The sequence below is a fragment of the Camelus bactrianus genome, chromosome 6, assembly GCF_048773025.1.
Source record: "Camelus bactrianus isolate YW-2024 breed Bactrian camel chromosome 6, ASM4877302v1, whole genome shotgun sequence".
Taxonomy (NCBI): Eukaryota; Metazoa; Chordata; class Mammalia; order Artiodactyla; family Camelidae; genus Camelus; species Camelus bactrianus.
Genome location: NC_133544.1, coordinates 80552447 through 80574987, shown reverse-complemented (window position 1 = coordinate 80574987; position 22541 = coordinate 80552447). Strand labels below are relative to the sequence as shown.

General features: G+C 37.3%; 1 protein-coding gene across 3 annotated transcripts in view; it reads left to right on the top strand.

Moving 5' to 3' along the window:
• The window catches only part of DMXL2 (Dmx like 2), a 133236-nt gene that overhangs the window by 59100 nt on the left and 51595 nt on the right, over nt 1-22541 (top strand). For all 3 annotated transcript variants that reach the window (XR_012507665.1, XM_045506239.2, XM_010969516.3), the window contains exons 14-19: nt 5912-6001; nt 8480-8597; nt 12309-12428; nt 15770-15997; nt 17674-19350; nt 22302-22412. Coding sequence is in view for 2 of the 3 variants with exons in the window: in XM_045506239.2 (XP_045362195.2) it covers nt 5912-6001; nt 8480-8597; nt 12309-12428; nt 15770-15997; nt 17674-19350; nt 22302-22412 (2344 nt within the window). In the remaining variant the exon portion in view is untranslated. The remainder of the gene's footprint in view (nt 1-5911; nt 6002-8479; nt 8598-12308; nt 12429-15769; nt 15998-17673; nt 19351-22301; nt 22413-22541) is intronic.

The following is a 22541-nucleotide window of genomic DNA, read 5'->3' as shown; positions in this document are numbered from 1 at the left end:
TCTCATTCTGGTAGTTCTATATTTGAACTGGAAGTCGTGTATATCAGTTGGTACTCAGATTTGAATAGTGAATTTTCCATTATCTGTAAAAACATGCCTTTTCATAAAATAACTGTTCTAATAAAAATGCTTCCAATATTGAAAATCAGAGACTCTTTTTGAATGTCACATGCCCCTAGATGTGTAGGGAATACAGTGTTTGCTGCTAAGGAGATTTTAATTTAGTTGAGGAGAGAAATTAATAATAAAAGTTTAAATAACACTTTGCCACAGAAGGGGTGTCTTAAGGTGGTGTGTAATTAATTGCCAAATATTATTTCATAATTCAGAGGAGAGAGAGAAAGATGAGATTAGGGTAGGCATAGATGTCTTTATTAAGGACAGTATTTGAGTTCATTTTTGATGGATGGATAAGATTTAGAAAGACACATTCTTAGTCTTTGAGGAATGAGAGAATGGCCTGAAAGTATGGATACAGGAAAGTACATGTATAAATAAAGTTTGTTCCAGAAACAGTGAGAAACCTAATTGGAGCGGAGCCACAGATGTGGCACAGTGAAAGTCTAGAAAAGTAGCGTCTTACAGCTATAGAGTTGGAAGATAACTTTGACGGCCACTGAGTCTAACCAGCCGTCTGATGCTTTGTTTCTCTCTGCTGTGTTCCTGCCAGTTTGTCATCTGGCCTCCAAGGAGGGAAACTCAACTCTAGATGCGGCCCATTCTGTCTTTGAATTACCCTTACTATTACATTGACATTAAATTTGTAATCCTTAAATTCCTGCTTGCTAGCCCTAGTTGTATGTAGACTAAGTCTAGTATTTCTTGCACGTGAGATCATCTCAGGTATCTGAAGATACCTATCTTGTAACCCCGAAACATTTTTGCTCAGGCCAAACCTGCTGCTTCTCTGTGCATACATTTATCTGTTTTATATTTGACTCTGGATACCCTTCCAAGCAGTTTTCAGTTTGCTTACACACTGGGCATTGTAGGATCACTAGAATGTAGCGGTGCTATGGCCTCTCTCAGTAGATAGTATTGTGCTTTGGTAGTCACACCAAGTTCTTTTATGTAATTGATTCATATTGAGCTGACTTTCAGTTCAATATCACATCTCTCTCTTTTTTTTTTTTTTTCCAGTAAGCCATCGTGTATTTGTGGATTTGAGTTTGGGACCCAAATGTAGACTTATTTCTCTATTACGTTTCACCTTGCTAGGCTCCACTCACCAGTACATCCTTTCAGTATCTTTTTGAGTCCAGATTCTGTTATTTGTGTTATTGCTTTATGACTTATCTCACCAGCCTATTTGATGAATGTTGTTTCTACATCTTCATCTAAGTCAATTATAAAAATGTTTAACTGGACTGGACTGAAAAAAGAGCGTAGCAGTATACATTTGAAATCCTTCTCCATTTTTATTGTCTGGAATATTTCTCCAGCTTATCCCAAGGATATGCATGAGGCAGCTTGTTGTGTACTTTGCTGAAATAAAAAACACCCTGTCTGCCAAATCGTCTGCAGTCAAAAAAGGAAACCAAATTTGTATGAGGCGATTGTTTTAATGTATAATAGGTTGAATGTATGTACCCTGACGTCTCTTGATGACTAAAATGTTGTACTAAACAGGCATCAGGCTCTTTATTTTGGCTTACAGAAATATATTGTCTTCCTTTTTTGAAAATTGGAACATTTGCCTGCTTATAGTCTTTTGGCTGTGGCAGTCCCCATGATTTCTCAGAGCATCCTGTGTGGTTCATTGATCTCATTGGCAAATTTTTTCAATAACCTGGGCATTCGTTTTCCAGAAAATATAAATTCATTTAGAGCCGTTAAACACATCCTTGGAATTTAAAAATTTATCTTGGTCTTTTGTTCCCCCCTTACCAATTTTTTTTTTTCTTAAACTTTCCATTTTCATTTTTTTTCAAGTTAAAAAGTAATACTCATTGATGTGCCTCAGTTGTTGAGGTGCTTCTATGTTGGATGCATATATGTTTATATCTTGTTGAATTGTTCCCTCGATCATTATGTAGTATCCTTCTTTGTCTCTTGCAACAGTCTTTGTTTTAAAGTCTGTTTTGTCTGAAAGAAGTATTGCTACTCCAGTTTTCTTTTGATTTCCATTTCTATCCCCCCACTCTCAGTTTCTGTGTGTCTGTATATCTGAAGTAAGTCTCTGTAGGCAGCAAATATACGGGTCCTGTTTTTGTATCCATTCAGCCAGATTATCTTTTGGTTGGAGCATTAAATTATTGAAATGTATGTTCTTATTGCCATTTTGTTAATTGTTTTAGATTTGTTTTGTAGGTCTTTTTTTTTTTTTTTTTTAACTTTTTCTTCTTTTGTTCTCATGTGATTTGGTGACTTATCTTCAGTGCCATGTTTGGATTCCTTTTTCTCTTTTGTGTGTACATCTATTACATATTTTTGGTTTGCGGTTACTGTGAGGTTTTGGTATAGCAGTCTCTCTATATATATACATACATGATTGCTGTAAGTTGCTGATCTCTTAATTTCAAATGCATTTTTAAATACCCTGCATTTATACTCTCCTCCCTTCACAATTACTGTTTTTGATACTGTATTTTACATTTAATTATTTTGTATATCCTTAACTGCTCATCATGGATACAGATGATTTTATTCCTTTTGGTTTTAACCTCTCTGCTAGCTTTGTGTGTGGATGATTTCCTACCTTTACTGTGTGTTTGCCTTTACCAGTGAGCTTTTCCATTTCATAATTTTCTTGTTTCTAGTTGTGGCCTTTTCTTTTCCACCTAGAGAAGTTCCTTTAGCATTTGTTTGTAAAGCTGTTTGGGTGGTGCTGAATTCTTTTAGCTTTTGCTCATCTGTGAAGCTTTTGATTTCTCCATCTAATCTGAGTGACTTTGCTGGGTAGAGTATTCTTGGTTGTAAGTTTTTCTCTTGTATCACTTCAAGTATATCATGCCACTCCCTGCTAGCCTGCAGAGTTTTTGTTGAAAAAAATCAGCTGATAGCCTTACGGGAGTTCCCTTGTATGTTATTTTTTGCTCTTTGTTGCTTTCAATAATCTTCGTTTATCTTTATTTTTGTCATTTTCATTACAGTGTGTCTTGATGCGTTCCTTTTTGAGTTCATCTTGTATGGAACTCTTCGCACTTCCTGGAGTTGGGTGCGTGTTTTCTTTCCCACACTAGGGACGTTTTCAGCTATGACTTCTTCAAATATTTTCTTGGGCCCTTTCTCCCTCTCCTCTCCTGGGACCCCTATAATGCACATATCAGTACATTTGATGTTGTCTCGGAGATCTCTTAAACCGTCCTCATTTCTTTTCATTTTTTTTTCTTTTTTTGTTCAGCACCAGTGATTTCTTCTACTGTGTCTTCCAGCTCACTCATCTGTGCTTTTGCCTCATTTTGTCTGCTGTTGATTCCTCCTAGTGTATTTTTCATTTCAGTTGTTGTATTCTTTGATTCTGCTTCGTTGTTCTTCATATTTTCTAATTCTTTGTTAAAACTTCTAACTTCTCACCCTGGGCATCCATTCTTCTCCTGAGTTCTTTGATCATCTTTATGCTCATTACTGTGAACTCTTTCTTGGGTAGATTGTCTGCATGGGCCTTAGTTCTTCTTCTGGGGTGTTATCTTGTTCTTTTGCCTGAAATATATTCCTCTCTTGCTTCATTTTGTACCTATGTGGTAGGTACATTTCTCAACCTCTGTTTGAGATGCCCTGTGCATTCCAGCAGTGCACTCCCCTCTCACCAACCAAGTGCCAGGGCCAGCTGGTTCCAGGGTAGTGTTTGCCTGGCCTGTGTTTGTGGACTCAGTCTGCAGGACTGTAGTTTTCCTGCTTCTGGTGTCTGTCCTCTGGTGGTTGAGGCTGGTCTAGAGGCTTGTGCAGGCTTCCTGGCTGGAGGGGCCAGTGCTTGTCCATTGGTGGGTCGAGCTGGGTCTCAGCCTTCTGGTGGCCAGGGCTGTGTCTAGGGGCATGTCTAGAGGCAGCTCTGGGTTCAGAAAATTTTTAGGCAGCCTGTCTGCTGATGAGTGTTGCTGTGTCCCTGCCCAGTTTGTTATTTGGCCTGAGACGTCCCAGCACTGTGCCTATAGGCTGTTGGGTCAGCCTCCCAGAGATCTTACACAGATGAATGCTCCGTGATATGTCCGCCCCCAGTGTCTATGTCACAGGGTGAGCCACAGCTGCCCCCTGCTGCCCCAGGAGGCCCTCTAAGACTAACAGGTAGGTCTGGTCCATCCTCCTGTCAAATGACTGCTTTTGCCCTTGGTCCTGGTGTATGTGAGATTTTATGTGTGCCTTTTAAGAGTGAAGTTTCTATTCAGCCACTTTAGTGTTCTGAAAGAAAATTAACCATTAAAAAATGCATAAAAACATGTCTGCATAGTTTTACTTTTGCCTCAGACTCCAGTATGGCTCATCAAGACACTGTTGGAGGCTTTATTTAAAATTTTGATACTTTGTTCATTTTTTTTGCATTAATTTTTATTTATCTCAGTTATTGAGTTTACTCCCTTAAAATCGGAGGTGAAGTTGAGTGGGATCCTGTAGGGTTGAAGAAGGCATTCGGTACATTTGTTAGTTACAGTGCTGGCAGAAGGGTCGGGGCAGGGGAGGCAAATCCTTAACTGAAATAGGTATTTCTGTGACGGGATCTCAACCTTGCTGTGTAGTGGAAGCTCCTAAGGAACTTGTAAACCGCCTGATGATCAGATTGTACCTCAGACCAGTGTCTGCAAGTGGGGCCTAGGTCTCAGTAACGGTCAGAGCTCCCTAGGTAGCTCAGTGTGCACCCGAGGCTGAGACCCTCTGACCTACAGCAGTGCTACTTAAACTTCAGCATGCGTATGAACCATCTGGAGATCTTGTTAAAATGCAGATGTGGTAGCTTTGGGGTCTGAAAGTCTGCATTTCTAAAAAGCTATTGGCTGCTGGTCCAGTGACCACACATTAAGTAGCAAAGATTCATGGTGTGTTAGAGAAATTCCAGTGTTTTAACCTCATCAACTGTAGACCACAGTTGAGTCCAGATATCACTGGACAAATGCAGCAGACTGTTGGCATCACTTCTGAGCTAACATTTTAAATCTGGATTCTTGGGTGAATGTACCCATACCAATAAATTGACCCCTACCCAAGCATATATTTTGTCCTCCTGTCTTATAGAAGCTATTCCCATGCATGCTCCCTAGAAATGTGCTGTGTGAGTTAGGAAGATCCTACAACTATGGTGTATATGCTGCTTTCCCATAGCCAGCTTTGTACGTACAGCCTAGGCTAAGCTGGGATCTTACTCCTGTTAGTGACCTGCAGGCAGTAAGAAGTAGTGGAAGTGGTGCTGAGGAGAACCGGCATCTCCTTGTGAGGTCACTGATTCAGGGCAAGTTACTGAAAGGTTTTTATGCAAGAGAAGGCTGCTTGAAAGGAGGCAGAAGGAAGACTGCCTTTTTCAGCAGGAAGGTTTGAGGGTTTTGAGATCCATAGTTAGGATTACATCCTCACCCCAAGACACAGAGTCCCACTTCTTCTCAGCCATTGCCTTTGCGTTTGATCTGGCAAGATTGTACTTTTAAATGGCATTGCAGATCTGCAAACCATACACATAGGTGTTGGGCCAGGCCCTCAGCCAGATGTATCATGGAGCATTAAGGTTGCTAAATGAAGACTTAGTAAAAGAACTAGATGCTATGAAGTTATATACTTTACATAAACACTATAGTTTTTCTGCTTAGTTAATTTTAAAAATGAGAATCCAAATGAGTATAGGAAGTTGAAGTATTTGATTGTATGAATGGCCACAGTCAATAAATGAACATTTCGAAGGGTCTTTAATGTTCAAGATGCTGTGTCGTATTGACTGTAGATTCATATATTGTTGATAATTAACATTTTGGTTTTTTTTTATTTACAGAAACTTATTGGAGAAGTATTTAATATTGTGAGCCAACAGTCTACTGCTCGACCTGGCTGCATTATTGAACTTGATGCAATAACCAACCAAGTAAAAGCATGCTTGTGAATTGGTGATATTAGTGTACATTATCCCAGAGTGCTTTGTATGCATATGTTACACAGTTGAACCTTGAACAATGTGAGCGTTAGGGTTGCTGACCCTTCACCCTGTAGAAAATCCACATATAACTTGCTGTCGGCCCTCCATATCCTCAGTTCTGCATCTGCAGCAGATTTGACTAACTGCAGATTGTGTGGTACTGTAGTATTTACTATTGGAAAAAAATTCCCGTGTAAGTTTAGGACATGTGCAACTCAAACTTGTGTTTTTCAGGGGTCAACTGTATTTCATCCTGAGAATAATTCTCTTGTTTGATACTGAATAGCCGGCTTCTCTTGATTTCCTTCATGAAAATCTGCATTGATTTACGAATCCTTCTTCTCCAGTTGAATAGTGTCTGTAGCCTCCTTTCCTCTTAAAGGGTCATTTAATTCAGCCAGGGAAGCCATGAAGGAAAGTGTAGTTCAGCTTCAGAGAGGCTTGGTTTGTGGTTTCTCTTTTTATATTATTACTCATTTTTCCTCAGTAGATGGTGACTTCCGCTTTAGAGTGTTTGCCTTGTTAGACTGAGGATTAGATATTTTTATGATACCCATTAAGATGAAGATGGAGGTAGGCTCCGAGTAAGCATTTGCTTTCTAACCTCAAGCCTTTTTGTGTAGGCAGTGTTCTTCCCTCAGCTCCTACCCGGGAAAGGAGGGGAACCCTTTTCTCTATAGGGAGTTTGTAAATCACATTCTAGCCCTCAGAGTATCTGTTTCTTCAGGATCCTATTTACGGACTGAACGGGATAGAAGTAATATATTCTTTCCAAACATGAAAAAAGGTTACTTTGGTGAGGAAGTTACCGACTGTTTTCAAACAAGGAAACGAAGAAAGAGCTTACTATATTTAAAAAGAAGTATTGAGTTACATCATTATTTTTCCATGATGCCTTGCACATTCTGTTGGGGAAAATGTAATTTCCAGCAATGTAGAGAAATTGCCACAACAGCTTTTGGCAACAGAAATGTGGCTGCTAGACTGAAATTACTGTTGCCTCTTAGGAAATCCTTAACCTGTCATTTCCCTTTTCTACTCCACAGGGATGTGGAGAAGGGTGAAGTTGCTTCATTCCTATAAATGTCTTACTTTTTAACGGACTAGGTGTTAAGTTCATTTCCCCACAGTAGCCCCTTCAAGACTCTTTACCATGGGATCTTATTACAGACCACTCTCACCTAGCATTTTGCTTTTTACTTCATACTTACTGGAGATTTTTCCCCCTTCCTTTTATGTCTGTCTGTAGCACAAGGGCTGGCAATCTGCAGGCACTGATAGATGGCTTAGGCTCATACATTACAAAGTTTAAAACCTGATTTTAAGTTTGCTTCCAGTGTGCTGTATGATTTCTGTATCCATGAAGGCATCACCCTTCCCTTTTGTTTATTCTTTTCCCCTGGAGGGGAGGTGACCTTTTATGTATAAATGTGAAGTTTTTTTTAATGTTTCTATATAGAAAGACATAAAAATACCCTGTAACTTTCATAAAAAATTTGTGGGTCAGCCTAACTTTATAGCCCTTTTATTTCCTTCTACTATATAAGGAGGGTGATTTGCTTTATTCTCTAAGATTATAGCCTATAGCCCATCCATTCAGAGCCAGGATAGTCATAGCTGCTTCCCTTCCCTGAAATCTGTGGGGCAGCCATCTAATTGTCTTGATACGCTTCCATAATACATATACGCACGTATATTCTTTTTCAGGTTCTTTTCTATTATAGGTATTCAAAATAAGCTTTTGTTTGGATTTTGCCTTTCCCTGAATTTCAGTTGACTTTTGTGATTCTGAGTAGCCATTTGTGATTATCCTTACTATTCTTCTCTGTGTGGTCCAAAAAAAACATGGTCATGTAGCATCAGCTGACTGATGTTTCATCCATTCTTTCAGACATCCTCATTACTAAATGTAAATACATTTCTCCAGAGATGTGTAATTCCCACCGGCTGTTTTGGGATCTTTCATAATTCCCACTAGGAGGACTTACTGAAGTACTTTAAGGACTTTTCTGGGTTTTTTTTTTTTTTTTTTTTGGTTCTCAAGTAGAATTAGAGAAACTAAAGGAGGCTATTGTGTGCTTTATGTTGTCAGCATGACTCTCTAGTCAATCATGAGACCTCTTATTTTTGAACTCAAAATGGTGGCATAGATGACTTAATTTGTTTTTTGTAGGTTTTTTTTTTTTTTGAGATGCAAACATGTTGATTTGTTTTTATTAGAGCTTCACAATTCTGTTACTGGCTGTAGCATCTCTGAAAGTAATTTTTCTAACGATATTTTTCTGTTGCCTTTTCTGCTCTAATTAGTCATTCTATAGAGAACAGAAATTGTTAGATTTATTTCTTCTACATTAGGGTTCTTGTGGAGGTAATGGGTGGAAGATACGGAATTTCAAAGATAAAACTTTACTTTTTTCATATTTGTAGTGTGGCTCAAATACACAGTTGCTTCACGTATTTCAAGAAGACTTCATCATAGGATATAAACCACATAAGGAAGAGGTGGAGAAAAAGGAAGCAGAAATATTTTTTCAGCCATCACAAGGTACTTTTAAAAAAGAGCCTTGAGTTTGATACCTTAATCTAAAAAAAAAAACCCTCCAAACTTTCATTGAGTATCGATCTTTATATCAAAATTCATCATTCTTCATGGTTTTTTGGCAGATACACCTGTTAGTCTGTCAGAATTGCTTTTTTGTAGGTGAAGAACACGTTTGGGTAAAAGTTACCTGTTGAAAGGCAGTTTCACTTGTGACATATACCCTTTTGCCAAGAAATATTATCTGTGAATTAGTGTAACTGTTAAAAAAATTAACTTTGGTTGTTCAGCTCTACAGTTAAATTATTTTGATTTGATTCCCTGTGGTATCTTAAGTAAACCAGTTAATTTTAGTGTAAGTTTTAAAAATTTCCCAGTAAGTTGATAAACACTGTTGATGAATAGAGGATGTAAGGTGTTGTGTGCTATACCGGGACCCTCAGGTTTGCTCGCTGTGTTTATCAACTTACTGGGAAATTATAATTAGAAATTATAACCTTGTAATTATGAAACTTTCATGTTCTATTTGAAATGAAATTTAAAAATAGAACAACACACTGAGTAGAATACACTCTATTTGAAGGCAGGAAAGACAGGTCCTACTTTAAGAATTCATTTTCTATGGTGATCCATTTTTAGTTTACGAAGGGTTTCCATATACCCTGACTCATTTGGTTATTGATTGTAAGTATCTAGAAGGACATGATTAATGTTCCTGGTATAGCTTTAATCACAGAATTATATACACACATTTAAGGAAGGTATTTCTGCTGAATTTTATATAATTAGTTTCCTTTTGTTTAGTGGAAAAATGAGAGTGAGTGCCTTTCTTCTAAGCCTCATGGCTTAGCTCAAACATCTTTTGACCCCTCATACTAGTGATTTTTTTCCCTTTCATGTGTCTTTCTTCATTTATTAGAACTTTTCTTCTTTCTAAGTTATTCATTTGTCATGTTCAGTTTTATTTCACTGTCACTACAGCATAACTACTTTATAGATTTAAAATGTGCATTTTTTGTAGTATTTCACCTTTATTTGGGTTAAACTTTTTTATATGCTTTCCAACAAACCTAGCTACCAGTTATCATGCTATTTCTAACAGGAAATACATGCCAGCCTACCAGAAAACAATGCTTATATAAGGTTGGTACTTTAAAGTAATATTTTAAATTGAAAGACTTACATTAAAATTTTTTTTAATTTACCTCTTCTGATATTTCTTTATGTCACTGTGAAACCTGGACAAAAGATTTCCCAATGCCTTTCTTGGTTTTCTTTTAGTTTTTGTGCAGAGTTTCCTGATATTCTTGATTTTATAACTGTTTTTTAGATTTGATATGTATATTTCTCCTCTTCCCCCCCTGCTGTATTTTGTACTTTCTAAGTTTTCATTAAAAATGAATTATTCTTTTAATTAAGAAAAATGCCAACTATAGACAGAAGTACAGTGCATGGTCGAATGAACCTCCCTGTGCCCATAGCTTACATGATTTTAAGATTTTGTCACAGTTCCTTTACCTACCCTGTTTTCTTTTCTTTTCCTTTTCTCCTGAAATATTTTAAAGCAAACCCAGCCATCGTGTTTCACTGCTGTATACTTGTATATGCATTTCTAAACATGACTTTCTTACATGTGTTCTATTAACACGTGGCTAAAACAACAAAATTCCTCAGAATTGTGTAATAACTAGTCCATATTTACTTCATTCATTTGTCTCAAAAAATGTCAGGGTTATTTATTTGCCATCAATTTGTTTGGAATAAAATCCACACATTGTGTTTCATTTTTTAAGACTCTTTTAAGCTAAAGTAATCCCCATGTATACTCTTATCTTGCCATTGACTTGTTTTAGAGAAAGTTATTTTACAGGAGTTTGTCTGACCAGTTACTTGTGACATCATTTACAATTTTTCCTGAAAAGTGGAAGTTGGCTTTTAAGACTTGATTAGATCCAGGTTCAACTTCCTAGGTGATGCTGTGTCTGTCATAGAAGGACGTGAGAAAGAACATAATGTTAGGATGTCTCATTTTTAGTGATGCTAAGATTCAGAACATTCAGTTAGAAGAGGGGGAGGATATAGCTCAGTGGTAAGAGTGCATGCCTAGCATGCACAAGGTCCTGGGTCCAATCCCCAGTATCTCCATTTAAGTAAATAGATAAGTAGATAAACCTAAATTCCTCCCCTGAAAAAAAAACCCAAAAAGGCAATCAGAACATTCAGGTAGTGACTCCAATGTGAAATTTGCTAGCAATCTGTTATCTCATTTTCTTCCTTTCATATTGTTGCTGTTCATTCAGTTATTTCGTTAATGATTGCAAAATTACAGTTTTCTAATTTTATCAGTTCTCATTTATTTATTGGCTAGAAAGCGTTTGTAAAGAAAAGCTTTCCCTTCTCAACTGGAGCTATTTGGCTGTTTTGAAATAGAATTATTTTTAGAAAAGTCAGGGTAAGTGCTTAGTTCTTTTTCTTCAATTGACAGTTTCAGAGGAAGGAGTTTGTGTCCAAGTTACTGCCAGTGGTTACTGATGAATTTATAATTTTTGTTTGTCTTTCTTTTTATTTTGAGTTTTTAAAAAACTCTTTACTGAAGAGTAATATACATACAAAGACGTACTCATCGCTCGTGGATTTTTATGTGCTTAGTGTATTTCAGTCAGTTTGCAGTCTTGATTTCAAGGCTCACATTGTCCTTCCAAGTTGATCCTGAGTCTTTGACACAACCTCATTGTTCTTGAAAGTTTACTTTCTTTCAGGCACAGCAGGATTTCCCAGACTTCTATTGTAGTCTTTGCAAGATTGGAGTCCGAACTATTCCTTTTCATGGAGCATGATATTTAGAGGCCACCATTTGAATTCTAGCAGTGCTCATTGCTAATGAGTTATCATTATGAGTTTTCAGTTTTTTTCTCTTTTCAAATATTTGTTTATTGAATGAAAGATTCTTTAAATTCTGTAATGCTTTATAATTTTCAAAAGTTTCACACACATGATTTCATATAATCTATGGGTTTTCATTTTTAAAGAAAGTTTTTATTGTCCTGTGTCAATCTCATTTTCATATATGAAAAATGCAGTTGTTGGCAGAGAAAATTATGTCCACGAATAATATCTTTTCATTAAAAAAAGTGTGAAATTTCTAAAAAGTCCTGTACCACTACAGATGGCCCTCCACCCATGACTTTTAATTTTTTTTTTTAAATGCTACTTTCATATAAGAAGATCAGGATATATGTTTACTTCATTCCTTCCATTTAATTGCCAATTTTCCAAGGAGTCAGTGCCCTAGTTACTTTGAGGGGCACTTTCTTTCTCTTTTCTTTCTCTTCCTTTTTCTCCTTCTTTCTCTTCTTCTGTTCCTTCTTGTCCTTCCTTTCCTTTCTTTCTGATGTGCCCTCTCTCTTCTGGTATTTTTATGAACTCATGGTTTTCATGTAGTCATTATGTTTTAATAAATTGTATTCCTTTTTATTCTTTGATGTTCTGATGGTCCCATCTTTATCAAAAGATATCCCTTCAAGTTGGCTTTCATACTTTGGACATAGCCCCATTAGTTTTTGATAGTTTGGCAGAAAAATTATATAAAATTGCTTCTGAACACCTTCCCTCTTCCTCCCCCCTTTTATACATATCAAGAGATTTTTTTTAAAAAAAGTCTTTCTTTTAACCCTATGGAAACACGTTAACTTAAATATCCTTTTCCTTTGACACTAGGGTATCGCCCACCACCGTTTTCAGAAAAGTTCTTTCTAGTAGTAATTGAGAAGGACAGCAATAATTGCTCTATTCTCCATATGTGGCACCTTCATCTTAAATCCGTACAGGCATGTTTAGGTGAGTAATTGTATTGCAATTTTAGACAGAGATAATGTGAAATAAATTTATTTTACGGGATATGCTTTAGGTCGGTTAATTCTCTAGAATGAAGGTCCAGTAAACTGTAAGTTGAGTTGCTGAATTGAAGTATGTATATGCCAAACTTTTAATTACAGGGTCATAAATCATTAATGAAACAGGTTAATCTAAAAGCAAACCAGTGAATAGGCACATTAGACATATTGAAAAAAATTTGATTTATTTTAATTACTATTTAATATTAATGCCTATTATGACTCTGTTCTAGATACTGTGTCTCTATAAATCAGTTTTTCCCATAGAATTAATACTGTACTTTTTTGTTGGTTAATAACACACTGCCAACTTACACTGTGTACATTAGCTGTAGAATGACTAAAAGAAGCAGATTTGCTGTTTAGAAAAATGTGATTGAACATCTGAAGTTCATAAGCAGTACTATTTCTGTAAAATATTAGGAAATGCAACAGTGATAAAAAAAATCTTTTTCACCCTCGGCTTCTGCTGTACACATTCATACTATATACGTTCTTAGCAAATTAGAAAATCTGTAGTATGAAGTACAGAAATTGATTATGAATCTTTCTTTTTAAAACAATCTTTTACTTTCTTTCACTTTCCTATTTAAATGAAGAACTGTGTGGACTGCCATATCAAACTAAATCTGCTTTAAACTGGTTAACCCTAGATATTTGAAAGTTTTGAAAATATTTTATTATTTCTGATTATGTAATTTAAATGATTTTATACACATTAAGCATTTAATACAGAGAAATAATAATACATATGTTTTTTGTTCCCTTTGTAATTCACATTAGCACATAACTGTGTAAACAGCAGTTCTAACTGGGTCGTGAACTGGCATTAAAAAGGCCAAATGATTTGATAGAACCTTTACCTGTGCCTAGTTGAGCATAATTTTCTTGTGGTAGGGGAATCTAAAAACATTTTCAAAGCTTGCGGAGTTAATTCTTGACATTACATGTTGTTTCACAGAAATGCAAGAGTAGAGGGACCTAAAACCACCTTGTCAGGAAGATAAGTTTTTTTATTGCGATAACATTGGTTTATAACACTATGTACATTTCAGCGTGTACAGCTTTCTAATTTGACTTCTGAATGCACTGTAGTATGCTTACCACCGAAAGTCCAGTTTCCATCTGTCACCATAGAGTTGACCCCCTCTTACCTATTTTGTCCTCTCCTCATCACCTTTCCCCTCTGGTAACCACCAGTCTGTTTTCCGTATCTGTGTGTGTGTTTTGTTTTGTTTGTTTATTTAATACTTTTTAAAAATATTTCACATATGAGTGAAATCATATAGTATTTATCTTTGTCCATCTGACTAACTTCACTTGGCAAAATACACTCAAGAAAGAGAATTCTTAACGCATCAGAGAATATAGTATTTTCTGGAGTTGGGCGCAGAGCCTGGAATGGTTCTGGAGAGATTAGTAGAGGGTAGTAACAGATCCTTGTGGTAGGACAGGATTCATGTGATGCCTTCTGTCCCCCTGCTTATGAAGGAAGTAGCCCGCTGCTGTTCACCTCAGTCTGGGCCAGTGTAGAGTTGGTTGCTTGCTGTGTTTGTGGCAGCAGTAAAAGGTCACAAACAGTAAGGTTATAAGAGGCAGACAAATCATGTACTGTCTTTAGCTATGACAGAAAGCATCTGTCTTTTGGTTCTAACACGTGCAGCAGATTTAACATGGTGTGCATTGCCATTAAAGCTGATACTTGAATTTAGCAGTGTGTTGAAAATGCTGGCAAAGGGTGCAGTGATAGGTTTATGTTTAAATGGAGAAGCAACATCTGGAGTGCCTTCTAGGTACCAGGCACTGAGATCAGTACTTAATATATATGAGATAGTTATTATTCAATGTTTACTAATGGAATAATATTAAGTAACTTGACCAAATCCCACATCTAGTTTGTCTCAGACTAAGCTTCAAAAATCAGGTCTTCTGGCTCTGAAGCCTTTACTTATATTTTCTCTCCTGCTCTTTCTTTCTCTGCATGAGATTTATACGTTAGAAAATTGCCTGGTTACAGAAAGAGGAATGATATAGTTCATTTTGCAGATGAGGAAATAGCCAGAGGTGGTGAAGTGCCCTGCCTAAGGAAGCACATCTAGTTAGTTTTAGAGCCAGGAGTATTATTTCTGTCTTCTGACTGGTTACAGTGTAGTCTTTACTCCATTTTATGAAAAATGTTTTTATATTTCTTGCTGAGTGGTCTGCCACTATAAAACAGATCGACATACTTAGCATCCACTAGAAGCAAAAGGAGATTGGTTATCATCTCTCGGGATTCTGGTGCTTCTTGTGTTGTACAGAGCAATAAGTCATCGTCCTTGCCCTTCAGGAGTTCATAGTCTAATGTGGAGGGGTGGGGAGATGGACGTACAAATACGTAAGTGTAATAAGAAGTATCCTTCACGTGTAGCAGAGGTGCAGATAACTAAATCTGCTTAGAGATTTACACTCCACCCTAATGTGAAAGCTGGAAGCTCTTTGGACAGAAGATCAAGGTCAATATGCCTTACAAAGCCATTCAACTAATACTATCTTAAATTTGCGTGGAACTTTAATTTTTTTGTATATGTTCTTAAAATCTTGTTTATTTTCTTGTTTCAACACTTGATATTTAAGAGGCTGGTATTTTAGTATTGTCTTTGCCACTGGCTAATTATATGACCTTAGGAAAATCATTAAACTCTCCAAGTTTAAATTTCTTCATCTATTAAGTGAGGTAGTGTCTTGTATCTTGTTGTTAATCTTATTTCTCATCAGAGTTTGATTTATGACCCATCTCTTTCAGAAACACCTGGGCTGCTTATTAATGCAGATTTCTGGGATCTATCCCAAAACAGCTGAGTCAGTGTTTCTGTGATTAGGCCGGAGAATCTTCATGGTATTAACAAGTTCCTCAAGCTTTTAATGGTTTTTAAAGGTTGAGAACACTGGACGAGATAACTTGTTTTTTTTCCCTAGCTCTTTCATGCTGTGATTCTTCAGTGACAATATCCCTGTGATGGAATTGGGTATGCTCAGAAAGAGTAAAATAGTTAAAAAAAAAAAGTCTATCAAGGTAACTGAGCAAAAGTTTGAAAAGTGACTTTGTCTCCAGAGTACTTTTAAGAGACCATGTTTCTTTTTTTTTTTTAAAAATATATTTTTATTGAAGTATAGTCAGTTTACAATGTTGTGTGAGACCATTTTTTTTTTTTGAAGACCATGTTTCTTAAATGCTAACAAAATGTTATTCTAGCTCATGTACATGGTGATGATAGTAATGTATTTCATAATTTATTTTCAAAGCTAAAACTTCAGAAGGTGTTTCGTCAGAGAGCCTACTTTTAGTCCCTGGACAGAAGAATGTAGACTCTTCTCCAGAAACCTCTCCTAGTGTGAGCCCCATGCCACATTCTTCATCAATTGCCAACCTTCAGACTGCTAGTAAGCTGATTCTGAGCTCTAGACTGGTGTATAGCCGACCTCTTGATCTCCCAGTAGGAGTAGAAGTAATAAGAGCAACACCTTCAGCAGGTAAGGGAGCTCAGAACAGCCTCCAGTGGGCAAAATGGATGAACTCTGCTGAAATGTGCGCTAGGTTGACACTGAAATAAAGGTTTATTTTCTACTAATGATGCATCTCTTTAGAAACACGTGTTTATTAGAAATAATTTCCTGTGATAAATGTAATCAGCTGGACAGCAAATGGTGTAAGTGTTTTAACGTGAGGTTTCTTGCCTGCACTATGATTTCCTATAAATAGGACTCCTATAATAGTAAAATTGCAAGGAATGAATGTGTTCATTTGTGAATTATTGAAGCTTTTTTTTTGAATTAAGGCTTTTCATCCACATTTTGCTATTATTAAATATGTTTTAACAAGAGTTGATAGATACTTTGCGGGGCAAATGTAGGGTACAAGATGATAGTTTGGTTAGCCTAGAATGATACTGACTTTAACAAGGTGGGTAAAGTAGTTCGGAGTGCAGGACTGGCAGCTCTGTTTAAAATGATATGTCACTTATGGAATTGTAATCAAGGAATTCATAGAATAGTGTTTTTGAGGAAGTGAAATTGGAAGTTCAAGACTGTTCTAATTACTGGTGAATTTTGAGTATGAGGTTCTCTTCCCCATCCCTGAGACAGGTGTAGAGTCAGAGTTGGAAAGATCACTTCATGTGTTTACTCCGGGCTTTTGTGGGAAGTGCAGAAGGAGGTCAGTTTTTGAGTCGTTCAAAGCATTTGGGAAGTTTAGGATATCCTCAGATAGATTTCTTGGAGTTAATAATGATAAATTACTTTTTGCAGGGACTTTATAAAATGCTTTCAAATGTCTTATTTGACAGTGACCCTCCAAGGAAAGTAGTAACGAGATCCTTACTATTGGGGTGGAACAGGCTCAGGTGTTAGGTGGCCTTACCACAGTTAGGAAGGTATGGATGGACTACAACTTGAACCCAGGCCTTCTGCTCCCAATCTTAATCACTATAACCCGTCACGTTACAGTCGACAGTAGATGGACAGTGTTAATCTTTGGCCGCCAGGAATAAATGTGAAGTTTCTGGTTCAGTGTGAGGAGAGCATTAATTAAACTTGGTTTAAAAAAAAAAGGTGAGATCTTGTGTCTCTTTAGCTGACTGAAAACTTTTGTGGAAAGGGTAGGTCTGGGGTTTGGATGATTTTGAGGGCTGGTTAGGGGCATTTGAAGGGCAAATTGTAATGACTGCTTAAGCATTTATTATGAAAATGATAAAAGATGTAGAATGAAAGTCCAGTGAGGCACATGTGGTGAGGGCATTAAATAAATTACAGCAGATAACAGATTTATTGATTAAGGGTTGACTTTTCTCTGCTTTTGAGTTTTATTTTAATGAAATATTTGCCTCATTTAAACTTAATTATCTGTTTAAACAAGTACTTTTTAATTAAAAACAATTTTAAAATTAAATTTAGAGTGGAATGTTTAATTAAAAGAACAAACTGATTATTATTGCATGTTTTGATTTCACCAGTGGGCTTATTCATGACTTCTACAGATGCCTTGGCCAGTGGACATTTAGTTCACTAGTGTAGGACACTAGTTAAGGGGTGCACTGCAGAGTTGTGAAGAAGCTCATAGTGACTTTGGGGTGATCACATTCTAGATTTTGGTTATTAGCCTGTTATTTTGTGGTTCTATTATTCTGACTATCTGCTTTTTCTTTTTTAAGGTCACCTAAGTTCCTCTTCAATTTATCCAGTGTGCCTTGCACCTTATTTAGTGGTTACAACTTGTTCTGACAATAAAGTACGCTTCTGGAAATGTAGTATGGAAACCAGCCTACAATGTAAAAGTGACGAGAAGGAAATCTATCATTGGAGGAGATGGCCCTTGATGAATGATGAAGGGGAAGATAATAGCAGTACAGTGAGCATTGTGGGAAGACCAGTTGCTGTTAGCTGTTCATACACGGGTCGCCTTGCAGTGGCTTACAAACAGCCTGTCCACCAAAATGGTTTTGTTTCTAAAGAATTTTCCATGCATGTTTGCATATTTGAATGTGAATCTACAGGAGGGTCAGAATGGGCTTTAGAACAAACAATTCATCTTGATGATTTGGTCAAAGTTGGGAGTGTGCTTGATTCGAGGGTTAGTGTCGACAGTAACCTCTTTGTGTACAGCAAATCAGATGCACTTTTGAGCAAAGACAGATACCTTATTCCAAATATCAAACATTTAGTACATTTGGACTGGGTGTCAAAAGAGGATGGCTCCCACATTCTCACAGTGGGGGTTGGTGCTAATATCTTCATGTACGGGCGGCTTTCAGGGATTGTGACTGATCAAGTCAATAGTAAGGATGGAGTAGCTGTCATTACTTTACCACTAGGTGGTAGTATCAAGCAGGGAGTTAGGTCAAGATGGGTTCTTCTGAGATCTATAGACTTAGTGTCTTCTGTTGATGGTACACCTTCCCTGCCTGTTTCTCTCTCCTGGGTAAGAGATGGGATATTAGTGGTAGGAATGGATTGTGAAATGCACGTATATGCACAGTGGAAGCATGCTGTCAAATTTGGAGACATTGAAGCTGATAGTCCTGAAGCAGAGGAGACAGCAATACAAGATCATTCTGCCTTTAAATCTAATATGTTGTCAAGGAAAAGTATTGTTGAAGGAACAGCTATTTCTGATGATGTTTTTTGTTCACCAACTGTAATTCAAGATGGTGGCTTATTCGAGGCTGCACATGTCCTCTCCCCTACTCTCCCACAGTATCATCCAACCCAGCTGTTAGAATTGATGGATTTAGGGAAAGTTCGCAGGGCTAAAGCTATTCTCTCTCATTTAGTAAAATGTATTGCAGGTGAAGTTGCAATAGTTAGAGATGCTGATGCTGGAGAAGGAACTAAGCGACATCTTTCTCGAACCATTAGTGTGAGCGGCAGTACAGCAAAGGATACAGTTACCATAGGGAAAGATGGCACTCGAGATTATACCGAGATAGATTCTATTCCTCCACTACCGTTATATGCATTGCTTGCTGCCGATCAAGACACAACCTACAGAATTTCAGAAGAAAGTACAAAAATACCTCAGAGCTTTGAAGATCATACCGAAAGTCAACCGGAGGATCAGTATTCAGAGCTGTTCCAAATCCAGGACATAACAACGGATGATATCGATTTAGAGCCAGAAAAGAGAGAAAACAAATCGAAAGTAATAAATCTTTCTCAGTATGGACCAGCTTACTTTGGCCAAGAACACGCGAGGGTACTTTCGAGTCATCTTATGCACTCAAGTCTACCAGGCCTCACCCGTTTGGAGCAGATGTTCCTTGTAGCTTTAGCTGATACAGTGGCGACCACCAGTACTGAGCTTGATGAAAACAGAGATAAGACTTACTCAGGTAAATGACCTCAGTGAGAGCTTACAGAGTTATCGTTAATAGAACTGTTTGTAATGTCTATATAATGACCCACATATTAAACTGCAGTCTTTCCTTTAACCTTGTGGGGAAATGGCCTCTCTAGTAGCCAGTTACTATTACATGTTGTGACTGGTTGTGAAAGAAAAGGCGATGGGGGTAGGCTGTGACTTGTAGTGTGCCTTTGTGTGTTTGTGATGTGATGTGTCTGTGTGCCTCCTCACGTGACTTTGTACACTGAAACCTTCGTGTGATTTTGGATATATAGTCTTTCCCCCCCCCCCCATATTGATTCCTATGGTTTATTTTTATTTTACTTAAGATGGTGATGGCCCATTTGTTAATTTTACTATTGACCCATGAGGCTTTTAAGGACCCCGTGGACTCAACTTGTTCATCTTCCCATTTCTAGTTATAAATGACTTTTTATAATTGCCTAATTTTCTCCAAAAGTTCTCTTGAGAAAGAGGTTTTCATGCATTTTAATATAATGTGGGTCTTGCTTAATACATTCTGTAACCAGAAAAAATTTGGCTGCCTCCTGAAATTAGATTCCATTCTTTTTTATGCAGAGAGTTGAAGGTAATGGTGTCGATGCTAAATGATGGCATTAGCTAAGGAAACGAAAGGTGACTGAGCACTCATTCATTCAGTAAATATTGTGGAGCAGTGAACGGGTGCTCTGTGCCAAGTGCTTTATGTACTTTATCATATTTAATTATTATAACAACCCTCTAGTAGATAGCTATTATTACGCTTAATTTTATAGGTGAAGACACTGATCCTTAGGGAGATAAAGTGACATATAAGATCACACAGGTAGTAAGTGGCAGAACTGGGGTTCCTATGTGGATAAATCATTGCCTCCAAGCCTTTGTGCTCTTTTAATTATTTCACAAGATTCCAAGCTGCCTGGAATGTATCTCTTCACATAAGTTTATGTCCTTATAATATAGCTCCAAAATTTTCTCTTCCATAGGTCACAATAACTAGTGACCTTTAGAGGGTTTTGCCTTTAACTTATTTTTCAAGCATGTTAATTAAAAAAAAAATTAGAATCATTATGACGTTGTGTGCTATAGAGCAAGATTCTCCCCCCAATAGCCTTAAGCCTTTATTGCAAACTTTATATATATTAGAGTTTTTACCCTTGGACATTAGGTATGCCACATTCTGTGAAAAATAGTTTAAATTTTCTGATACAAAGCTGTATCCTTGATGAGGCAGTAGAAAAATGGCTCATCCTGGTCACAGTGAACTTTCGTGAGGTAGATCGGGGGGAATGAATGTCTCCATCTCACAGGTGGGAAACTGAAGCTCAGAGATTAAATAGTTGCACACCTCAGTGAATGGATTCTTCCATTTGTTCAGATGAGACAGCTTAGAGATATTCCTGATTCTGCCTTCTCTCATGCCCCATCTGCAGTGCATTGACAGATGCTGTCGGTTCTACCATGTCGCAGATCCAATCATTTGTCATCACCTCCCCTGTTACCACTCTGGTCCAAGTCGCTGTCACACCCTGCCTGGTTATTGGCAAAGTCTCCTGAACTGTTTCATTCCTGTTACCTCAGTCTGTTCTTGACAGAGGAATCCGTGATTATTTTAAAACAAGATCACATTAAGTCTCTCCTCTGCTCAGCATACACTGGTGGCTTCCCATTTTACTTTAGAGCAAAAGCCAGATCCTTAAGTGATCCACAGGGCCCTGCGTGATCTGAGTTTACTTCTGCTCTATTGCATTGGCTTCATTGCTGTCCCACAAACACACTGGGCGCATTCCTGTTGCAGTGTCTTTGCACGTACTGTTTCCTGTGCACAAAAGGCTCTTCTTCCAGAGCCTCATTCCCTTCCCTCCTCAAATTTCATCTTACTGAAAGTTCTTTCCTGGCCACACTATATAAAACGGAAGCCTCTTACTCCAGCACCCCCTTTCTCTCAATCCTGCTTTATTTCTCTCCATACGTAGCATTAATTTCCCCTAGACACTTCATTTCTTTGTTTCTTGTCTGTCTCTGTCTCCTGAGATGTAAGCGCCCCAAGAGTAAGGACTTTGCTCTATTCCCTGCCGAATCCCCAGTACCTGAATTACACCTGCGGTGTAGCAGGTGCTTAGCTTGTTGAATGAATAAATGAACGAGTGGACTGACAAATATGCTAATGGGAAATAGAGCTGGAACTTGAACTTTGACAGTTTAAAACATTTTATTTTCTTCCAGAAAATATTTGATTCAATACCCTGAGTATTTCCTAAGTGGCAGTTACTGGGCTAGGTGTTGTTAGTACTTTTCCGTTGCTGTTATCCAGCAGCGGCTATAATTTTGAGTAAACTTGCCACACTTTCATACCTCTGCTCAACGTTTGAATAAGAGTAAATTTGTGGAATCAAGGTTATAGTTGAACCTTAACTTGGTAACACTAGCCTGGGGAATCCCATTTCAAATCTTTGATAGTGCTGTATTTCAGTTGGGCTAACCAACCTAGAAAATATTACCTGTTTAATTATATAATACATAATTTTATTTTAGTTATATAATTCCTGTCTTTAAATCTCATCTGAATTTGCATGGGAAATATTTTTTAAAATTACACCCAACTTACTATCGTTAATGTATTTTTTATTGCATTTCAGGATTTCTTCCCTTTTCCTTTATTAAGAATAGCTCTAAGTACTATTGTTACCTGTACTAATAGGTAATTATATTTTTCCCAGTCATTTTTCATTTGGCAGTTTTAGTATTTACATGTGCTTTTTGTAGAGGTATTTTTAAATAAAGATATTGAAGTGTTCACAACAGAAGACACTCAAAAATATCTTACATACTTTGTGTAAATTATTATTGCTGAGTTGAATGTTTATTTTCTAACTTTTTATCGCTTTGTGACGTGTTGCATTCCTCTTTCCTTAAGCACATTTTCTCTTTACTTTGCAGGAAGAGACACATTGGACGAGTGTGGTTTACGGTACTTACTAGCGATGCGCTTGCACACGTGCCTTTTGACATCGCTGCCTCCTTTGTACCGAGTACAGCTACTTCATCAAGGTATGGTGTGAGCCTTTGTGCAGCTTTTATTTCTTACTGAAGTGGTTGGTGTGTCTGTATTTGTGTGTCAGCGTTAGGTATGTTGTTATATGCGTACCTGGCGGTAGCCTTAAGATCTTCCTGTCGCAT